Below are 17401 nucleotides of genomic sequence, written 5' to 3' on the forward strand. Positions count from 1 at the left end.
TTATATTATAATATAATATACCTTGGGATGATCAGTAAGAAATACTCTGTTATAAAAGGCCTGTGTTGGAACTGTGTAACTTACCAGCACACAAGACCCCATCTGACTGCCAGCATAAGGAGAACTTGCTTGTTCTCAGAGGGTTGTCATAGAAGGAACAGTCACTTGCTGTTTCTTGGGAAGGCCAATTAAGCCTAAACATACAAAAAACTTCACTGTAGTTGGGGTAGAGACAAGAGTAGTATGGATACAGGTGAACGAGCAAGGAGACACCTGAAAATTCTCTGTCGCCTTCTTGTTGCCAAGTTACAAAATTAACAGTAAGGTTCACAGTGATCGTTAATTTGTGAACACACGGCTTCCTACAGCAAAAACAGTAAGGCTTCAGGTGGTGTAAAGCATTAAAAATCGAATGTATATGAAGCAGTCAAGCTAAAGCATATTGAGCTCTTGCTTTTTAGATAGTAAAAAATACTTTTGTTGGCAGGAGTGCTTAATCCTTTGAATTAGGTACTTCTGATGTTGTGCTCTCTAACGTGAGTGAACGGCTAATGTTAGCTATTTTTCGACTGATAAAGAGACCTATTGGTTTAACTAGTTCTTCTACGCTTTGATTGGTGAACAAATCCTTGTCAAAGGAACTTTGAAACAGCTCAGGTAGCTCTTTGGTAACTAAATTACTGAGTTATTCCTATAAAGGAGTACACTTAAGGTGCTTTAAATCAGCAGGTTTGAAAACTGAGGAAGTCATCTGAGATTTAATACTGTTCCTGATTACGTAATCTTCACTAAAAGATCTTTCCAGTAACTTCCAGCAGGTAATGTGTCACAAACCTCTGCATACAATGAGCTTATGCAAAGCTTGCTATTTCTTTACCAAATTTGTGAATGGTAAAATAATTCTAGCAGGTTTACCGGCCAGAGGAATCTGCTGCTTCCTGCAAAAGGTTGCTGCCTTGATTCTTTCCTTATGTCTGACCATCAAAGAAACAAACAAACAAACAAAAAAACCCTGAGGTGTGGCTTGGGGTGTTTTTCTTTGGTTTGGTTTTGTTTTTCTTTTTTCCTTTAAAATAAATAGTTCCTTAATCTAAATTGGGTGTTCAGTAACATAGTCTTCACTTGAGATTGGTTGACTTTCAGGTCAGGTTGTTTGTTATACATCAAAAAGGGCATCCAGGTGATTGTCAAAAGGTGGCAAAACTGAAAAGAGCCAACACTGGCCCATGAGCTGTGGTTAACTTGTTATAGGACCACAATGTGGTGAAGAGTTTTAGTGGGAGTAGAGGTGTTACAGACATAACAAGGCTCCCTAGAGAGACAGAATGTAACAGGAGCTTTCGCTGCAGTACAGACTTTCACTGTGTAAGCTGACACAGATACATTGAGCTTGTTCATCTGCAGATGGTTTATCGTATAGCTGGTGCCTTGGCTTTTTTTCCCTTCCTTTTTAAGGGAGCACTGCCTGCAGAACGAGGGGCATTTTCTACCTAGTCTAGCCCATAAGTAGCTCTGTATCTGCTGCTTACACAAAATTGACAAAGCAGGGGGGAAAGGAAGCAACAAGTTGCAATTTTGCAAAAAATAATCCACTTGATAGACAAGAATGGAGGGGCAAAGATCCACTAATCATAGATTTCTACAGAATCAAGAGATTAGTGAATTTTCTGGAAGATCGTCTGAAATCTGTATTCACAGGGGGAGAAGACAAGGGAAAAAATGTCAGCATTCTCTAGATATGTTCTCAGCCATAAAACCCTACAGTAAACTGAAGTTCCCAAAAATCAGTTCAAGATCTGGCCTTATTTCTCCCATCTCGCAAAGATCTTCAGACCAGATGCTGTCTGTTAAGTGAATTTGAGAATAGCATAGAGTGCGTGAGTTTGTCTGGCATAAAGAAATCCTCTGTTTAAAATCCCTCTCTGCTATGAAAGGGACAGGTTGAACCTGTACAATTGTTATGGTCAGTCCTGTCTGGATGGAGGCAGTCTGGATTAGAGCTTAAGTCCTGACTTCTCACTCTTGCTGAAGTGTATGATTGCAATTAAGAATTTTGAAATGGGACAGTAACTCCTACAAAGGAGGCAGTTGAAACAAGATCTGTATGTGGATCAGATAAGAAGTTGAAAGTATCATAATTGTATCTAATTGTCAATTATAGAAGCATTAAAGCTTTAGAGACACTTTTAAAGTCCTAAAAATCTTCAGTACCATAACAAAAATGTTGAAGAATTGGATGATGTTTAAAGGTGGACCTAGAGGCCTTACGATTGCAGGAGCTTCAGTGCCCTGGCAGGAAGCTAAGAGCCTACCTTACTTCTGCTTTATTTCCCTGGGTAAGAGGTAATGTGACTTCAGTGGCTCTGCCAGAACTAAACCAAACTGGTTTTTGTATTTTGTATGAATGCACGATGTTATTTAACCTGTTGCATACGGGGGGAACTGAAGAAGGAGGAAAACTGGAGCTCTCCAGCTTCATACATGATTTTGTTTGGTGGGTGTGTGAAGTACCTGCATCTGTACCAGCCTGAAATGCCAGCTAACTTCTGTGATAGAAGGAAATAGAGTGGGGGCAATTCTGCTGATGCTATCACAAAAACCTATGGAAACAAAATCCTGGTTTTCTTCCCACTCTAGATTACAGAATAATACTGCTCTGTATCCACCCAGACAGGTGGCATTTCTAACCTTGAATTGCCTCACAAGGGCCGTTATGGAGAACTCATGCAGATGGGGAGCACTCAGACGTCACTCGTGCAGTCAAGGTCTGGACACAATCCTGGGCAATGTGCTCCAGTTGACCCTGCTTGAGCAGGGGAGTTGGACTAGATGATCTCCAGAGGTCCCTTCCAACCTCAACCATTCTGTGATACTGTGATTCTGTGATACCACAGCTGCCTGTTTAATCAATGTCTTACATTGTTTTATATATATATAAATATTAGAGATAGCGAACTCGGTATCAGTGCCTCTATTAATATATATTCAGAAAACTAATATTAAAATTTTAACAATTCACTGCACAGAAAAGGCAGTTTCCTCAATAAAGGTAGGGTATTTTTCCCCCGTGTTAATAGCCAGCCTGACTGGCAGTCACTTCCTTCTGCTATGCACTCCCTTACAGCATGTGTCAGAGCTTACCTTGATCCTCTAGAGCCCTGTAACTACTCAAACCTAAGCTGATTTTGCTGAACGCTCTGGTATTTCATTCCTTCAGTCCTTTCCCATCTTCCGTTCTAACCACAGCAAATGCTTCAGAACTTAGCAGTAGCCTGCTCCTGAAATGAAGGGTGGTTTGAATAAATGAGTGGTGCCATATTTCACCATCAGCTTTCCAAAGCAGGATGTGTTTTTTATGTGCAATGAAATAACAGATTTGGTGCAGAGGTAACTTGGATTGCACATATTCTCTTTGCTGTTCTGCAGAAGTCCAGGAAATTTGCATTTTACTGGGTGCTGGGGGAAGAGGGAAGTGGGAAGTGGGAAGAGGAAGTCAAGATGTTCCTGAGTCAGGCAGTATCATTACAAGTATCTGCTTATACTGATCAGGTGTCTATCCTTCAGTAAATAATCATCTATCTCCTCCATCTTCAGTCTGTCCACCTAAAAGCACTTTTTTCTCAGGAGTCATCAACATATTTAATGGACAACTGTATTTGGAAGAGAGCCACTCACCATTTCAGATTATGATTCTTGGTAAAAAGATTTTCTGAATTCTGCATCTAATAGTTCTGTTTGGAATAACTGCAAGAAAACAAGATTTGTATTTATCCTGAACAAGGCCAGGACCTGGGGTGCAAAGGTCTGACACACTAAAGAGAGCCACAGTCACAGAATCACAGTATCACAGAATGGTTGAGGTTGGAAGGGACCTCTGGAGATCTGGTCCAACTCCCCTGCTCAAGCAGGGTCATCTAGAGCACCTTGCCCAGGATTGCATCCAGGTGGGTTTTGAATATCTCCAGGGAAGGAGACTCCACAACCTTGCTGGGCAACCTGTTCCAGGGCACGGTCACCCTCACAGGAAAGAAGTTTACCCTCACAGGAAAGAAGTTTTTCCTCATGTTCAGATGGAACTCCCTGTGGTTCAGTTTCTGCCCGATGCCTCTTGTCCTGTTGCTGGGCACCACGGAGAAGAGACTGGCCTCATCCTCTTGACACCCTCCCTTCAGATACTTGCAGACATTGACGAGATCGCCTCTGTCTTCTCTTCTCCAGACTGAACAGGCCCAGCTCTCTCAAGCTTTCCTCATAGGAGAGATGCTCCAGGAGCTCCATGTCTCTCTTGTATTGGGGAGCCCAGCACTGGACGCAGCACTCCAGGTGAGGCCTCAGCAGGGCTGAGTAGAGAGGGAGGATTACCTCCTTTGATCTGCTGGCCTCCCTCAATCTCTTGTCCTTCTTGGCAACACAATTCACATTCGCTTTTACTGGTACATGTTTTAGGCACGTGTCAAGGTTCTCCATCAGCAGCAGTTCTGCCCATGCTATTTGTGATTAAGTAAGGAGCTCTATTTCTACGACTAATCTTTCCACTGGAATTGACCCCCTAACATTAGCAATGTTTTCTCTCCCTGTTGCAGCAGCTTAAACCTTGATACTGCACGAGTGGCGTCTCAGTGCTCCCCATCTACATGAATTCTCCATAACGGGCCTTGTGAAGCAATTCGAGGTTAGAAATGCCACCTGTCTCAGTGGATACCAGAGGCTTGGATTTATTGGAATCAGAGACTACTTCCAAAAAGGTCCCTCTTCTCTCAGATATTTTTATGATGTAAGCGGGCACATTTGAGTGAAAGTGCCCTCTGTCTCCTTTGCCTCCTTCTCACTTTCCCTTTCCTTTTAATCAAGTACTGCTTTCCTTGCAGTCAAAGGGAAATGCCAGATCTTATGTCCCATTATATCAATTAGTCAGCCGTCTTAGCAATATTGTGGCAAATCATATGAAGAGCCCCATCACACCTTTGCAGTGGAAAGCCATGGGAGGGCTATAAACGCTGTCTGGGAAATGCTGCAAGCGTTCTCTTCCAGAGTTTCAAACTCTTACAGAGTCTAGGTGAGCATGCAGACCTAAAGACGATCTGTAACTCCAGTGCTAGCAGAGAAGGTGAGTCTATTAACAGATCCCCCCTATTCTCATGTGAAAAACTGAAACCTTGTGAAAATCCTCTTTTCTGAGACACACAGGTCCCGAACATACTGCACTGTCACACCTGTAAGTGCAAGGTCGGTTAACCCTGTCTCTTGCCACTGTTAGAGAGATTTGCAACCAAAGGTACCTCAGTTTCTGCTCTGGTGCTTTTCCAGAGGGGAACCGGATTCAGACAAATGAGAAGAGACCACCAAGCTAGAATGACAGCAGAAGTTGAAAATTCCAGCCCATGGGCTGGAGCAAAGATATTTCCCCTATACCTCACATTTTTCCATCAAACTCATTACATGGCTGCCTTGCCTTTCAGGTTGTAAGTGGAGATGTGCTCTTGCAAAGTGGCTTGGGATATGAATAAGGATGCAGGCAGGGGGCTTGCCCAGGAGGGGAAGGATAGCTCTTCCAGCACTCCCCAGGGTCTAGATACCTCATCTCCCAGGTACAACAGGGCAGCCGTAACACACAGAGCTGCAAAGTGGCTCTGTAAGAGGGTGGTTTCATGAGTGCTTCAGAAGTTGTCAGACTGGTTATAGGGAGCTGCACAGAGGAAGGAGCAAAATAAATCAAGTGATCAAACATGTTACACAATGATGCTTTCTTTACTCTTCTCCATTTTCTCCAACTCTCCCACAGTTAGCTCTGCTTCCTCAAAAGCGTGCACAAACCTTGCTCCAATGGGAAAGGTCTTTCCTCAGGTCATTTAACAAATCATGCCCTTCCAAAACAGATTTTTTTTCTCCACTTACAAAGAGCCTCTTGGTGAGGCCAAAGTACTGGATTTATACGAGGCACAAGTTTGCAGGAGAGGGATTCCAGCCGCACTGTTTTCATTTCGATTAACTCACTTCACGTCTGCAGAAGCACTGCTGGTGCGAGAGCACGAACACTTGCACAGCGATCCACCCCAAAACCTCCAGCTGTGGCAGCACCTTTTGGTCAACAGAATCAGAGATAAGCTAAAGAAAAGAAACAGAATATTTAAGAAATAGAGCAGGGGTAACTCGTCCTTATCCCAGTACGATTCCTTAACGCCTGGTAATCAGCCGTACAGCGAATTCCCAGGCCAGAGAGGGCCGGGATGACCCCTGTGCCCGGCATCGCCTCTGCCTCCTCTCCCCACGCGGCTGGGGACGTGGCTGCCGCAGCGACCACAGGGCACCATGCGGCTGTTTCCCCTTCCCCCTCGGCCTGCCTCGGCACCACGGCGGTGCTTTCACACCCCGCCGGCCGGCCGTGCCCGGCGGAGGCCGCGCTGTGCTCGGCGCCCGGTGACCGTTAGCTTCGCCCGCCATTTTACCGCCCGGCCCGGCCCGGCCCGGCCCGGCCCTCGCTCCCCGCCCGCCAACCGGCTACGCGGCCGCGGGGGCCGCCTCTCCCCGCCGCTCCTACTTCAGAGCCTTTTCGGGGGCATTTCAAACACAAGCGCCCGCCGGCACGCCCTGCCTCGCCTCACCCGAGCCGCCAGGCACCGCCCCGCCCCGCCGCGCGGCGCGGGCGGCAGCGGCTCCGAGCCGGGGGCGCTCCCACCTGCTGCGCCGCCGCCGCCGCCCTCAGCCCCAACCGGTCCCGTCCGGCCGCGCCATGAAGCTGCACTTCAGCATCACCGCCGCCGAGGAGCTGCGGGAGAGGCGCGGGGGCCGCTACGTGGTGGGCGCGGGGCGGGGAGGGGGGGGGCGGCGGCGGGGCCGGGGCCGGCGGTGGCGCTGACGGCGGTGTGCTTGCAGCTGTACTCCGTGTGCCTGGAGGGCTTCCTGCTCGGCAAGGCGCGCTACAGCCAGCTGCGCCGCTGGGACGCGCAGGTGAGGCGGCGCCTGGCCGTGCGCCACCGGGCCGGTGTGAGGGGCCGGGGCGGGACACGGCTGAGGAGCAGCTCGCCCTTCTGCGCTGAGGTGCGTTTTGAACAGGGGACGAGCGAGGGCCTCGGCCTCGCGCTCCCCGGGCGGCGCGGCGCTTGCCCAGCGTCCTCCAAGCCGCCGCAAACGCGGCAAAGCAGGGGGGTTGTTGGGAAGGGTACGCCGCGCAGGCTGAGGTGGAAATGCGGGTCGAACAGCAAGAGCCGTGAGCACCACGTGCCTGTTGTCACCAGCGGCAGGGGGAGAGGTGTCTGTCTTATTGAGTTCGTTAATGTCAGAAACCGGGGTTAGACAAGGTGCGCGGTGGTCAGTCCGGGTGAATTGTGCAACCAGTTGCAGTTTCTTGGACTCAGCTTTGGAAAAACAGGGGTTACTCAAGTGCTGGATTGCATAAACACGTACCTCTGCAGTGACCCTTCCCGTGCAGGCACGTCCTGTACAACCACAAAGCAGCTGCAGCACGGCCTTGTAGTAATCCAATCAGCGGTGGGCACCAGGGACCAAGACGTGGTCCCAGCTAGCTGAATCTGTCTCTTTGCGTCTCTCTCTCGTTTCTTGCCAGAGTTGCCTCTGTCCTTCTGCCTTCCGTTCCCCCTCTGGTTTTATTAGGAACGTAAAAGAGCATGTGATGTTGGGCTCCTCTGTGGAAGTGCGCTGACCAGCCACCGATCCTTTCACCAGCCCAATCTCTCTGGCCTTTGCCAGTCCTTGGCTCCAGTGAAACCTCTCCCAGTTCTCCCATCAGTCTGGCTCTAGGTCATCGTTCCTGCTAAGCAGCCTTCATTTGCCTTGACAGCCCTATCATAGGGTCCTGTGTGAACGTTTTTCTTGTGCCTGCCTCCGTGCTGCGCTCTCAGTTGCGGTGCTGGGATCATTCAACACCTGTTTTTCAGCCACGTAGCTCCTAATGGGAGCCAGTCGCTTGTACCCATCTCTGCTGGCTGCACGAGCAGTGGTAGTGGCACAGATGAAGAGGCGGTGGAGAATGGAAGGAGTTGGCAGCCAGCAATGGCTCCTGGAAGCAATGCTTGCTGAAGTGTGCTATTGCACCCCAGCTCTGCAATCCTTTTCCTTGTGGGAGCTCTGACAGTGATACTTTGCTTTGGTTAGTACAGCCTTTTGGACAAGGTACCTAAACTAATAAACCAGCTTACGTATTTGTATGCTTCTTTAATTCCTTCATTCCCACTGTTGGCAGCTGCATTGCTTCGTCTTGAGGCTTAGAAGAACACCACTGTCCCTTAATTGTCTTGCCTGTATTTATGTGAGGTTGCTTATCCATAATTATCATGTCCTGCTCTGCTTGTTTTACTTGAAATCCTCTGTTAAGCTAGAAAAATACACTCATACAGGAAGTCTTAAACTCCAGGATAACTTCACCTTCCTGACCAGATCATGCATAGCATTCACAAAACTTCACAGGTAAAATGATACTGTGATGGACATGAATTCAAAATAAGTTTTGCCTGTGGACAGATTTTTGCATGGTTATTCTTGACAGTACTTCTTGAAAGGTCTGTCTCTGGCCTCTGTGGGATCTGATGCTGGACCAGATGCGCCTCTGGTCTGCTGTAGCATGGCAATTTCTTGAGCACTGCACCCACCTCTAGAAGTTCCTCTCCTAAGATGAAATACAGAATCAGAATATATAGGTTTTTGTGTGTGGTACAGTGCCTTACCTGTCCCTTTTCTCTTGCTGTGCACTTTCTTGCTCCACCAGTCTTTATGCAGTGTGTGTAATTCCATCGTTCAGTGCTCCCATTCCTCACTGTCTCCAGGGCAGTTGTTCCTACAAGGTCTCTATGAAGGGAGCAGCTGTTCACAAATTAGTAGTAGGTTACGCAGTATAATGGAGCATGTGAGGCTTCAGATACACTGTCAGGGAGGAGGGGTGAATGGAAAGATACAGATATGCTAACTCTGAGCAGTGTGTTTCCTAACCCCTAGGTGCCTTACCTACAAATTAGGTTCACAGCCTTAAGCTAGGTATCTAAGACCTTGTAAATGGTGTGTAGGGAGGTCTGAGCAACCAAGAACAGTATCCTAAAAGAAACCTTGCTTAGAAGGTAGCTAGCCAGTCAGAAATGCTGAGGAGAGCAGTACATCTTGAGCTCGTCCCCTCTCAAGAGGATGGACACTCGGCTGCAGACTGCCAGAAGGTGCCTGTCTCAGTCTGGGGATTCACTCCCTCAGACTTGCTGTGAGAGTCAGGAATTTGTGTCAGCTGTAAGGGGTGCAGAAGTGCCTCTGCCCTCCCCCCCCTTTTTGGCCCTTACTTTAGGAGTTGGATCCACACTGTGGAAATTGCAGGTTTTGTTCCCTTCTCTGCCTGAACATTTAGGTATTAAATTTTAGCAGCAGCCAAGATAGCTGGAGGACCAGTCCCCCTTTGCTCAGATGGATACCATACCTGTCGGGCAGTATTCTTTATAGCACTTGCCAAACTGACTTTTGTAGCCATTCCTTGCAAATAACTGTGAACAGCTTCAGCAGGAGTGTTGATGGCAGGTGGACATGCATTTTAAGAATCTAAACTTTGGCCCTAGATTTATACAGCAGCACCTAGGCAGTGCTCTCACCTGTGTCCGCGTTCTCGTCTGGCTTCAGCCCTGCTTGGGACTGTGCGCTGACAGTAGCACCCCAATAGAGCTGCCTGTCTCTAATCTGCTTACTGGGTAGTAAAGGTCTTCTGCAAGAATATATGAGATAGAACTTCTTTCCTTGAAGAGAAAAGGTGAGGCTGTAGGCTGCTCAGGAAGTGGTTTGTGCACCCAAAAAATGGGTTTCTTCAGGATTTAACACTTGTTAAAGATACAGTCTCTCCATGTTTTCCAGCTTTGTGAAGTTGTGATATTTGCATCTGGCTTTTCAGCCTATTAGCTGTTTAGCTGCTCATCCCATCATTGTGCCATGCTTCACTCTCTAATCAAATATTATGATAGTGAACCTATATTCTGTTGTAGGATTGTGAAGAAAAGACTACTTCTTGCAAGTGTTGAAGTGTTCACTGGTTTATTTTTAGGCAGGGAGTAAGGGAGAGTCTTCTGTATGGTTAATAGTGAAATGTAACACTACTGGGTTCTGGTCATGATGACAGCCCCTGCTAAGTCAGTGAGGAGCATCTGTGATTGGTATGAACAGCTGTCGGGGAAATAAATCTAAATCTGTTAATCACACACACATGTGCATGCATACTGCAATTAATACAAAGGAATTAAGTGTAGAAAATATGTTTTAATTTCATCTAGCCAATCCTGTGCCAGGATAGTCTTGTACACTTGATTGCTTGGGCAGCCTCTACATACATACGTTTTCATTTTCACATGAAACTTGTTTTACAAGGATGCCTTGTATTTTTTTTCTTTTAATATTTATTCAGCTAACTGAAGAGGCAATGCCCAGAGCCCTGTTCATCCTGTATATGATCCACCCACACATAACAGCCTTATAGTTAGTTCTGCTTTGTTTTTTCCGGGTTAGTTTTCCAGGCAGTTTTGTCTCTCATGCTCCATCCAACCTAGGTATCTACATCTATGAGGGAGCATGGCCCTGGGTGAAAAAGCTTGTCTAGACAGTGCAGGCAGGACACGACACCAGAAGACAAACCTGTGATGTCAGCCTAGGTAGAAGACGTTTAAATCTGGTTGACTACTCCTTAAAACTGGTGAAGTCTCCTGCCAGGGAGGAGAATGTTTATTACAGACAGGTGAAGAAGAAAAAGTACCAACTACAGCATGTTTCTTCCCTCCCCTATTTGGAGGGGTTATTAGAGTTTAAAGAGTCAGAGTTTAAAGTTATCATATTTAGGGAAGCTGCTTTATCTGGGCCTCTAGCTCTTTTGGGAGGATATGTTGGAGGGAGACTGACATCTTCCACCAGGTTGGAGCCTGCTGCCTGGGCTCCCGGCTGCCATGGTGGGCCTGGCCGGTGGGACTGGCTCGGCCCCCCAGTGCATTGTGCTGAGGGCGGCTGCCCCCAGGGTCTGCCCAGAGGCCACTTGATGAGGTGGGGGGAAGAGGAAGGATCAACATCACTCCCTGGGGCAAGCCGAAACCCCGAAAGAAATGGTGTGAAGCAGATTTGGGTTGGGGGCCTATCTCTTGTGGTTGTGGCTTAGCAGGGGAGCACATGCAAGCAGTCAGCACCAGGCACTGCCGGGCATGGCGTGGTTGGTTTGCATTTAAAATGTAACCTGGTCTGTTGGGGTTGTCAAGTTTTGAATACTTGGCTGTTTCCAGTCTGCTAGTCTGAAATTTCATGCCAGTAGCTGCTAGTCCGATGGACTCTCAGCACTGTGTGCAAATATGCACTTAAAAAAAGTTTATGGGCATTTTTCTATATTCTTTCAGATGTGAAAAAGTCTGATAGGTTGAGAGACATTTCTTTTCTCTGTACCCAAAATCCTGAGAACAAATAGCTGCATTTCAAAGAAATTTTCCAAGTACTTGGCACTGAGGTGATTTTTTTTTTTTTTTTTTTTTAAGTAGGCCAGATTCTTGGCTTGTGTGAACCAGTGATAACAGATGGTGCAGCTTTGTATAGGTGAGGTACGGCCTGAGCGCAGAGGGAGGGGAGAGAGGGGCTTCCTTGTTGTGACTGTGGCTCTGGCTTTCCAACTTCTGGCATATGTTTTGCTCTCTCCTCAGTGTGCCTGTCTGTAGAGCAGAGATAATGTTTTTCAGTCCCTGGGGGAATATCACATATGCAAAGGATTTTGAGGATGAAAAGCACTCTATACTAGCTATTACTGTTAGCTGTGCATAAAACGAAAGCATGTAGTGTTATCTAGCTCTTTTGTGCTGTGTATCTTGGAGCAATTCATGCATATCTGATAATCAACAACTTGGAAATAGCAGCGTGTTGCCAATGTAGAGAAAGTGGAGCTGTGAGAGGGTGCCTTGCTCCTGCTTCTTTCTGACAGGCAGGAAAAGGTATTGCTAATTCTTGGGACAGCAGACTTTTATTCTGTTTTTTCTTCAAGCTTCAGCTGCTGGAAGCATGTGGAAGACTTAAGCAATAGGGGCCAGAGGAAAAAATGTTTTGTTTTTTTTTTTTTTTAACAGGATTTAGTGACGCTAATTGCTGAGTTGAATACTTGTGCTGTAAATGTAATTAGTAGCACTGTCTCGGCATACTGTAGGAATCTCATTTGGCTGCTCAGATGCCAGATTTTTTTAATTTAGATGAAGAAAGGTTTCCAGTTAAACTTACTGCATTTTGTTATGTTTAGTAATGCATATATTGGGAAGGTAAACGTAACTCATTATTGTCTTGAGGTGATTTTCCTGAACAAAGGATTAAAAATCTGAAATAGCATACTGACCTACAGTGTCAAAATGAAGTCCAGTAGAGTTTAGCACGGTTTGACTTTAAAGTAAATGGAAGCTAAATGGAAAGCATGCTTCATGCAAAACTTGCAAAGCCACAGATCAGAAAATGCAGTAACAGAGGCTTTTTACACTACTGCCCAAACCTCTCTTAGACCTGTCTTGTGTTATAGTAAGATAATGCAATTGTGGCTTTGTTACCCTTTCAGGTCTGCTTATAAATGAGGTAAGGTTTGTACAGGGAGGCTGTATTCTCATTTACCAGCTGAGGTACTCAGAGAAAAAAGTCAAGCTTTCAAGTAGTTTGTGTGTTCTCTGGTTATTTAATAATATTAAATTTTAAAATAATATTAGGTGATCTGGTAAAATATATTACCTCTGGCTAACAAAATAATAAAGCCTCTGAGGTAGCACAAATCAAAGGCAGAAGTCAGTGGTCCTCAAAAAGGAGGTTGTATCTATAGTTCTGTGGGTACAGATCAAAGAAACTCCTGAACGGACTGGCGGGGAGGAGAAGACATCTGTAACCGCATAGTGTTTGTCTATTATATGTATAAGACCTAGTTAATAAGGTTAATACAATGCTATTTTTCTGACTTGGAGTAGAAGCTCAGAAGAAACATCTCAGTGATGAGACTGTAAACCTAAGAAACCAACAAAAAGAGAGGCTGCTTATGTGGGATTCTCTTCTGGTGGCCCCCCAGGTGAAGGTAGTCGCTTTGCCCTCACTGGGGCCCCTGGGGCTGATAGGGAGGTATAGCGGAGGTGTCCCTGTGCCCTCCGTAGCACAGCACACCTCACCTTCAAAATGAGAGAGAGAGCATCAAAAGCTACCAGGAAACCATGAGCGCTTCTTCACTGACGTGAGCTTTCCTTTGGCTGTTCTTCAGCTGAGGCGGCTCTTCGGAAGCAAGGTGCCTGCTTTTCCTCCAAAGTTTTACCTGGCAATGACCGAGTCGATGGCTGACGAGAGACGGTCTCAGTTGGAGCAGTACCTTCAGAATGGTAAGCAGGCTCTTTGCTTTAGCAGCCTCATCAGCTTTCACACATGGCTCTTAAACCTTTGAGGATATGTCCACAATTGTTACTTTTGTAACAATTGTTGCTTGACCTTTTACCCTCTGTTTGAACAGGGGGGGTGGGGGGAGACACCTAATAGAGCTGGGGCTAAGTGTTCCAGCCCTGTCCTGTCTGTTGATTTACTGGCTCCAGAATGGCAGCGTATCATCTTTTTCTTATTATTCCTGAACTGGCTGCCCTTCTGCAGCTTACCCAGACTGTGGAGGTGTGGTTTCATATTAAACTCAAGCCAACTTGTCCTTCTGGTGGCAGCCCATAGTCTGGTCACTCTCTGCTCTTCTTGGATCAGTCAAGAGCTACCTTGCCCTGCTGCATCCCTGTGTCAGTTCTGGCAATTGTTGGGTGCGAAAACTCTCAGCTGCGGTGGGAAAAGTGGGAAGCAAAAGAGAAGCTGGTGCTTGGATTCCTAGAAGCATAATATGGAGCTGGGCTGTGAGGAAACCCCTTCCCTTCAAGGGTTTCCAGGCAGGCTTGTGAGAACTGTAACAAGATAAAAGAGTTTGCAGGAAAATAAAATCTCTGGAGTGCAGTGTGTTGTATAATAAACCAGGCCTGCATGGTCCCTAGAACACGTCTCACAAGATTCATATAAGCCAAAAAAAAAAAAGCTTTTTATTTTTAACTGCAAAAAGAGGTTAGGTGGTAGGGGAAGAGCTTCTAGAGTTTTTGTAGCCTCTGGCATCAGATACTTTGTGTCATGACTTACAAAACAGAAACCCAAGATTAGTTTTTAAACTCTTACTTAGCAGACATAAGTGTGTGTGTGTGTGTATATATATGTGTGTGTGTGTGTGAATATATATATTTTTTAAATAAGTTAGGTATTCGGCAGTTCCTTTTTGGAGTCACTGGCCATGAGTGATCATGGATCCACGTGGCCATTTACTTGAAAGTCTGACTGTGGTCTCCCTTTGGGAGAACAGCAAAACTATGTGTATCCTGCACTATTCATAACTTCACAGTGATTAAATGACAGTCTAGTAAGGATAACTGCAGAAACTAAAGGAGGAGTAGACTAGCGCTGACAGTTTAACCAAGTCATATTGTACATAAACATATATATATTTTTTTTAGCCGTGTTTTTACCTTTTAGCTAAGTTTAATTTCCTTCGTCTCCCTTTTCTTCTTGTTTTTCAGTTACTTTAGATTCAAATATTACCAAGAGTGATGTCTTCATAGGTTTTTTCCGAAAGCTACAGCAGGTAAGTTTTGAATGTTTCAGCCAAATAATTTGTAGCATGGAAGAGATTATTTCTCTTTTTTCTTTTCTTTTCTTTTTTTTTCCCCCCCCTCACCTCCTGAGTTCAAGGCTTCCTTTGCTGTCTTCCTTCCTTCTGTTCTTATAGTACCAGTCTTACTTGTAAAGTAGAGAATTCTGTTGACTCTCTATGAAGCCTAGGTGGTAATAATAGTATTGCTGTTTTGTCTATGTGCTAACTTGTTTCCCACATGGAAAGAACGGTTTGCTTTGTTTTTATATCCTGTGGCGTATCTGATGAATCTCTTGCCTCTAAACAGTTCCCAGAAGAGTCTTTGTGAGAGCTCAATGGAAGGATTACACACATTCTTGGATTTTGCAACTGTAAATGCTTTTTGGTTGTGTCAGTACTTTGGGCTGATAAGTATACTGATGACTGCTGTGAAAATGTCAGCTTCTCTTATCTTGTAACTGTAGTGATGGGTACAAGCTGGCATGTATTTGGGTTGTTTCAACCTGGATGACTTTCAAAATCCATTTTAATGTGTTCCATGACTTCTGTGAATTTTCTTTGATAGAGGTGGGGAGCTGCAATAAGAGAACAGGAAGAGAGGGGAAGAGAATAATCACCAAATTTTATGAGCATACATACTCTCTGCACCTACAAGGTTAGGATTATAGTAGCAAACGTAAAACCAGAAAACAGTCATGGCTCCCAAAGGACTTACAGGCGCACCGGCCTGGTTTTGCAGATGGATATAAGGTCTGCTCATGCTATCTACATGCAGAGTGGCTTCAACCAGACACCTACTGAGTCTATTAGCACAGCATGGAGTTGGAAGTAGTAGTGAGTGCTACTGAGAGCCAGGTTATTTATCTTCTGCTCAGTCCTGGGCTAATGGAGCTAGACTTTCTATGGGTCTGCAGCCTGGATAGCCCTCACTTGTGTCCAACCGCTCTGAAATGCGCTTATCTCCCCCTGCTGCTGTTTTGGGTCTTTTGGGGATGATATTGCTCTGGAGCAGGTGGGTGCAATGTGACTCCAGCAGCATTTTCAGGAAGGGGACACTGTTTTAGTCCCCTGGGAAGCAGCTGGCACGCTGTTAGTGCTGTTGTACCCTAGCTTGCGGGGAGTTGTTCCAGAGAGTGGAGAAGTTTTGAGGGACCATGTAACAGTTTTTTGTCTTGATTCTTCTTCACTGCCTATGTACAATTAAGGTGTATAAGGAGAGTTCAGGAAGGCTATAAAAATGGTATGAAGAAACATTCCTGACAAATTATAGAAAGGCTTTCCATATATACATCGTAAATAAAAAGTTACAGTTTGTATACAGTCTCTTTAATTCAGTCCTTAGCGAAGCACTCGAGTCAGTGAACAAAGTCCATTCTGACTAGGGATTTTTTTAGTGGGAACCGCTCTTCAGTTTGGATCCAATGCCTTTTGTGGCTCTTAAGATTGCTCCCAGCAATTACCACTGAGTCTTTAACTGGTCTTGATTAGGGTAGCAGTAGGCCTCTAAAGAAACTTAAATGCATCAGGAATGCCTGTAGCTTTCCTTCAAACGCTGCCAAGTGGCTTTTTTCTGTCAAAGTTCTGGCAGGAAATAAGTTTTCACAATGCGTATTTGCAGTGTTTAAAAATGTCCTTTAGCATGAAAATGTTGTGGATTTTTATAACATACCATCAGAAACAATGTCTTATTCAGGTTTCATTCTTTACTATAGGCACTTTTGAAGGAGGGATGGTTCCTAAAGGTGACTCTTGATAAGTACATGCATAGTACTTACCTGATTTGTGGTTATGTATATATGTGTATGCTCATTAAAGCATGAGATAACTGTGCTGCTAAAAGCAGTCAGTTCTTTTGGAGACTTCAAGGTAGGCACTGAATTATACTCAGATTAGCACATTCTTAAGACGTAAAACCAAACTTCTGTTTCACAGTAAAATAGATTTTCTTATACAATGTTTAAGTTCCTGCTTGGCAAAGACAGCAGTTCTCCAGCTTTTTTTGTTTACAATTTCAACTTACAATTGTTGTGCTTACATAAATTATTGCTTCATAATACAAATAGCAGTAGTGCTTCATGTGGTCTTTCATTATGGTAAAGAACAAACTCCTGAGATCAGGAGAATTTTATAGAAGACAGGATTACATCCTCTGTCATTAGCTGTGCACAAATGCCTTTAATTTATTCAGCTGTCAGTTACATCAATATTCATTTTGGCTATAATCTCACTTAACAAGCTGGCTTTGTTGTGCATGTTCCAGTATTTAATAGTATACTAAGTGACTTGTGAAATGTTTTATGGCAGAGTGACAAAACTTCTGTCACAGTTTTGAAAGACGAGATGTGAGTTCATGTTTAAATCACCCCTGTATAGTACCTTCCTTCTCCATTGTTGAACATGTGTAGGCATCACTTCGGTGTTTCATGCAACGTTCAGGAGTGAAACATAATTAGGGCATTGGTATTACTGCTACGTAACATTAAAAACAGGCATTCCCCTTAAACTTACTCTGTGTAATACCACAAAAGGAATGATTAATAAATGATTCAAGAGCAAGCTATCACTAAAATGATGACATAGTGTGCTCCCTTTCTGTCAATGAAGTGGACTAGCTTTAACTAGTCAGTCTTGGCTGTATTAGTCTTGAGCCATATTAGTCAGGGTGCTTGTACAGGCAACCTGCCAGCTGATGTGGGAGGAGTACAAGGAGTCCACAGCATATGCTGCCAGTGCTGATGAACAGGTGGTGGTCAAACGCTTCTGCTGCCACAGCTATTTACT

General features: G+C 45.1%; 1 protein-coding gene and 1 long non-coding RNA gene across 8 annotated transcripts in view; one reads left to right on the forward strand and one right to left on the reverse strand.

The window, feature by feature from the left end:
* Window positions 1-5729: 5729 nt before the first annotated feature.
* On the reverse strand, window positions 5730-6936 carry LOC138066063 (uncharacterized). Its single transcript, XR_011139262.1, has 2 exons — window positions 6677-6936; window positions 5730-6105 (listed from the first exon to the last, which is right to left on the reverse strand). It is a non-coding gene; the product is annotated as an uncharacterized lncRNA (long non-coding RNA).
* SNX31 (sorting nexin 31) overlaps window positions 6553-17401 on the forward strand; it is a 32464-nt gene continuing 21615 nt past the window's right edge. For 3 of the 7 annotated variants that reach the window (XM_068932912.1, XM_068932917.1, XM_068932913.1), the window contains exons 1-4: window positions 6657-6796; window positions 6874-7038; window positions 13220-13334; window positions 14547-14611. In XM_068932912.1, coding sequence (XP_068789013.1) covers window positions 6731-6796; window positions 6874-7038; window positions 13220-13334; window positions 14547-14611 — 411 coding nt within the window. In that variant the 5' untranslated portion in view covers window positions 6657-6730. The other 4 variants (XM_068932915.1, XM_068932916.1, XM_068932918.1 and 1 more) reach the window with 4 other exon arrangements.

Source organism: Struthio camelus, chromosome 2 (genome assembly GCF_040807025.1).
Source record: "Struthio camelus isolate bStrCam1 chromosome 2, bStrCam1.hap1, whole genome shotgun sequence".
NCBI classification, from domain to species: domain Eukaryota; kingdom Metazoa; phylum Chordata; class Aves; order Struthioniformes; family Struthionidae; genus Struthio; species Struthio camelus.